Source organism: Cicer arietinum, chromosome 7 (assembly GCF_000331145.2).
Source record: "Cicer arietinum cultivar CDC Frontier isolate Library 1 chromosome 7, Cicar.CDCFrontier_v2.0, whole genome shotgun sequence".
NCBI lineage: Eukaryota > Viridiplantae > Streptophyta > Magnoliopsida > Fabales > Fabaceae > Cicer > Cicer arietinum.
The window spans coordinates 61,770,631-61,775,495 of NC_021166.2; the positions used below are offsets into that span (position 1 = coordinate 61,770,631).

Sequence of the window (4,865 nt, forward strand, 5' to 3'; positions counted from 1 at the left end):
TATGAATATTTTATTATTTTATATATTTAATTTATAAGATATAAGTTTGTTCACATATTTACTATTTTTCAATTTTAATGATATTTAATTAGATTGATATATTTCTACATATTTAAATTGACAAATTCTATATTTTTAATAAAAAAAATACGCATGCCGGCCAGTACTATTAATGGTTTTTTTGGATAACATTAATGTTGTTATTAAAACTGAAATTTCATAATTTTAGAAGTAGCTTAAGCTAGATGACAATATATAGAGATTATCAATAACATAATTTTCTCCTTTGTCATAAAAATAAAGTACAATAATATCCTCTAGACAAAAACTGGTTGGGCTAATAAAATCTTAAATAACCCTATATTTATGATAAAAATATGGGCTCATTATTAAATCTATTATATACCGATCACATTGAATTATTTTATTATCTGCTCCTATCTCCTCACACATTTGCCCCTTCTTGAGAATATTTAATTTGATATTACTGAATTAATATTATTGATGTTATATAATATATTTTTTTTAATTAATTTAATAGTGTTGAGATAATATTAAATTTTAAACAAAATTTATACGTAATAATTTTAAAATTATTAAAATTGGAAATATTTTTATTAAGTAATTTGTTTTTGAAGTCATGTAATGAAGTAAATTTTTTGTTTATAAACACCTAAAGCGGTTGTTTTAGTGATCTTATTCTTAAACCGACCTTGTGAACTTTCTTCTTCACAATCTCTCATAATTTATAAAGTCAGGATACTGAACTATGGGTATATCATACAAATACGTGAAAATTTAGCATACAATTCGAGTGGGATGCATTACCAAACATTTTACTAGCTACTACGTAATTATAAGAATCATAATTTTTATGATATATTTTAAATCATTTGTTAAGATATCGATAAAATTATCATTAAATAAATTTAAATAAATATTGATTTTATTTGATGACTAACAATTTAAAAGCACTTTTAAATAATGTGTCATCCTTAAAAAAAATATAGTTTTGAAGTCTCATTAATCAAGAGATATTTTTCTAATTCAAGAGTAATATCATCTCAAAGTAGATTATGTACGCCTTTATTGATGTCAAATTTTTTTTTTCTCAACTTCTTTATTTCCTTATTTTTCATATATGATACATATTCACGAATATTCTATAAATATTGGATAAATTAATTTTTAAAATATAAAAAAGAAAATTCTAATACTTTTAGAATACATGTACATAAATATCCATAAAGTATCAATATATACATAAATATACGTAAAGTATCGATATCAGATATATATCTATTTTTTGAGTATTAATGCTTTATATCCAAATCCCAAAACATGTTCCTCACAAAAAAAATAATTTCACAATGAAATCTACATTGAAATTGAATAAGAGAGTAAGAGTTGGAGAGAAAGAAAGAGGAGGACATTTGTATTTTACCAATAATCCACCCACAACTAGCTGTTAAAAAAAAAATCAAGAGGTGTTCCATCAATTTACATACATAAAAACAAAAGTCTAAAACCTATAACTTAAAAAGTTGAGTCGTATAAGATATACAATTCTATATATTTCATTTACATAGAGAAAATAACATGTGCTAATAGATTTGTCAATATTAATTTTCATACTTGATGTTTCATTTGTGAGATTTATCGCTACATTGTATTTGAATGAAGTACTTTTATCCATGTTTTACTTGCGTTTTGATCTAGTCCCCAAATTTTTTATTTTATTTAATAAATTTATTAGGGTGTTGTTGATATTTTTAAAGCGAAAACATATTTAAAATGTGAATTATATCATGCATTTGTACTATAATATTTTGAAAGAAAGAAAAAGTCAATTAGAAGCGGGATAAGGGATTACTACAAGGATGTGTTTTTGTTATAGTCTTAATAAATATTTGTTTGTTTCTTGACATTGTTTGAGCATGAGATTGCTTTAGTATACCGAGAAATATTATTAAAATACAAAATACGATATAAATATAATATTATTTATTTATAAATATGAAATATAGTAGACGATTATGTTTTGTGTTTCATAAAATCAAAATATTTTATTTATATTTCAATAACATTATTTTTTAACATATATATTTTAGCTTTACAAAAAAAGTCGAGTGTTGACTATAATAAACAATTTTAAAACAAAATAAAAAATAGAAAACAAGTCTAGGGAAACTCAAGCATTTCTCAAATTTTTATCTTTTATTCTTAAACCATCAATTATTTATAAATAAATATATCAAAAAAAAATCCAAATTTTTATGAAAAAAATGCGACATATATTAAAATTGCAATATATATTAAAATTTATTTTAGATTTTATTATTTATTTATAATTTTTGGGAAGTTCTATTTGGTCTCCTTTAAAATTTAGTAAAGATTGATATCTTGATGGTATGATACCATTGTCTTATTTTGGTATGAGACAGTCACATATTGTCTTTTTCCTGATATATTCATAAAATAACATATCCTATTTAATAATAGGTTTAATTGCAATTTTAGTCCCTCTATTTTAGTTGAATCGCGAAAGTAGTTATTCCATTTTGTTTCTCCCCAGTTTTGGTCCCCCAAACATAATTTTGATCTAAAATTTGATGAAATTTCATTTTTGAAAGTCGCACTACCCAATTTATGATCATAGATTTCAAGTACAATTATTCCAAATGAAATCTTTATGCATGATGTGACTTAAATAAATGAAAAAAAAATTGAAATTTCATCAAGTTTTGGTCCAAAATTATATTTGAGGGACTAAAACTGAGGAGAAACAAAACAGGGAAACTACTTTCACAATTGAGCTAAAATAAGATATCAAAACTGCAATTAAACCTTAATAATATAATTTAACACACAATACATGTACACTATATTATACTGTTACAATAGCGAGTGTTTAAATGGAGAGGAGATTATGGCAATTAAACGACTTCACATGTTTTTGTTTGTTTGTTTGTTTTTTTTGAGTTATAATATACCGCAGACCTAAATGTAAAACTACTAAAGCAAGCATTGTGTGCTTCTTAAAAATGTTTTTTACATGATAAGAAAACCTCAATTTTTTTTTATTTAAGAAGAAGGCTTTGTATTTTAATATTTTTAAAATTAAAATCGATAAAATTTTATATAAATTAAATAAAACATTTTTTTGTTGTTACAAATTATTTAATACTCTTTCTAGTATAACTAAATTGGTGGAGGAAGATAGTAGAGATGAGAGAAATATTAGTGATAAATTTAATAATCATGAGACAAAAAGTGAGTACATTGTTTACATGAGAAATATTAATTATAAATTAAGAAATCATTATACAAATAGTGAACATATTGCTAACATGAGTTACTAGAGTGGTGTTGAGAAATACTAGTTATAAATTGATAAATCATGAAATAAGTAGTGAACATATTGCTAACATCAGTTAGTGAAGTGTTACAAAGTATAAAGACTATTTTCTTCTTCAACTAAAATATGAAAAAATTTACATGAGTTATTGATGTTGTCGTAGAACCGTTGAAATGACTTATTTCATTTTTTGAAAAATATAGAGAAAATAGATTTGAAAATATTTTTAATTTTGTTAAAGAATTTTTTTATATTTATTAAATAAAATATTAATAATTTATTTATTAAATTTTAAAAAGACCGGTATAATTCTGCGTGCTTCATCAATTATTTTTATTATATTATAAAAAAAGAATCATTCTACTAGTTTTTGAAGGCCGAGCTCACGTTTAAGTGGCCTATGATTTACACATCATATATTTATATATATTTTTTTAATATTAATACTTGATAAATATTTAATCATTTCAGTTCAATGTCTATTTTTTTTAACTAAATGAGTCGGATCAATAAATCTACATTGTTATTACATTTTAATAAAAGTCATTTATTTAAATATAGTTTATTAAGTGAAATTGTGTTAAATTAAGATGAAGTTTCGTCAAACTCTAAAAATATGTAATTTTGTGATGAGTTATTCTAAACAATTCAATATAAAAAATAAATTTCATTAATTCAATTGTCAAATTGAAAGTTTTTATTAAGTAGATTAATTTCACATATTTTAAAACTATTTGATACTTCATAAATAATTTTAAATCAATATATAATAAAATTTTAAAAAATATAAATAAATATCGATGAATAAATTACATATTTTAGATTTATAAAAAATTCTGCGTGCTTCATCATTAACATATTATGTCAATAATCAATCGTTGAATTAAAAAAATTCATCATTTGTATTAAATTATTAAGTAGAATAACTCATCACATAATTACTCATGCAGTCAACAGATTTATACTCGTTTAAAATAAAGTGAGAAGAAAAATAGTACTTTGTATAAGGCCAATTGGACCTAATAAGGATATCTTAAATAATTGTTCATGTGATTGATCTTTTATTAATTATTCAATGGCAATAATTAGCATTTGTAAAATAATTGGTTGTAATTGTTTAATTTAGATATTTTCATCATGGACATATGCCTATAAATACCGTTCCCATTTGGAAGAAAAAATGCAAGCCCTTCAAATTGTGTTATCTTTTGAATTAGTATTAAGAGACAATATATATATAATGGGTGCTTTTAATTTCCTTTTATTAGTGTTTGTTTTTGGTAGTCAAGTGATTGGTGGATTGAATACAAAGCTACCACCTCCTTCCTATGGAAATACAATAAGTATTCTAAGCATCGATGGTGGTGGTATGAAAGGCATTATTCCTACTACAATTCTCTACAATTTGGAAAAGGCTCTTCAGGTCTATGACTATTCATATACATATAAAAATTAAACTTTATAAAAAAATTAACATTGCCTCAATTAATTTTAAGATATATATATA

General features: G+C 22.7%; 1 protein-coding gene across 1 annotated transcript in view; it reads left to right on the top strand.

The window, feature by feature from the left end:
* Nucleotides 1–4,549: 4,549 nt before the first annotated feature.
* Nucleotides 4,550–4,865, top strand: part of LOC101512817 (patatin-like protein 4) — a 5,619-nt gene continuing 5,303 nt past the window's right edge. Inside the window, exon 1 of the mRNA XM_004515282.4 lies at nucleotides 4,550–4,781. Coding sequence (XP_004515339.1) covers nucleotides 4,599–4,781 — 183 coding nt within the window. The 5' untranslated portion in view covers nucleotides 4,550–4,598. The remainder of the gene's footprint in view (nucleotides 4,782–4,865) is intronic.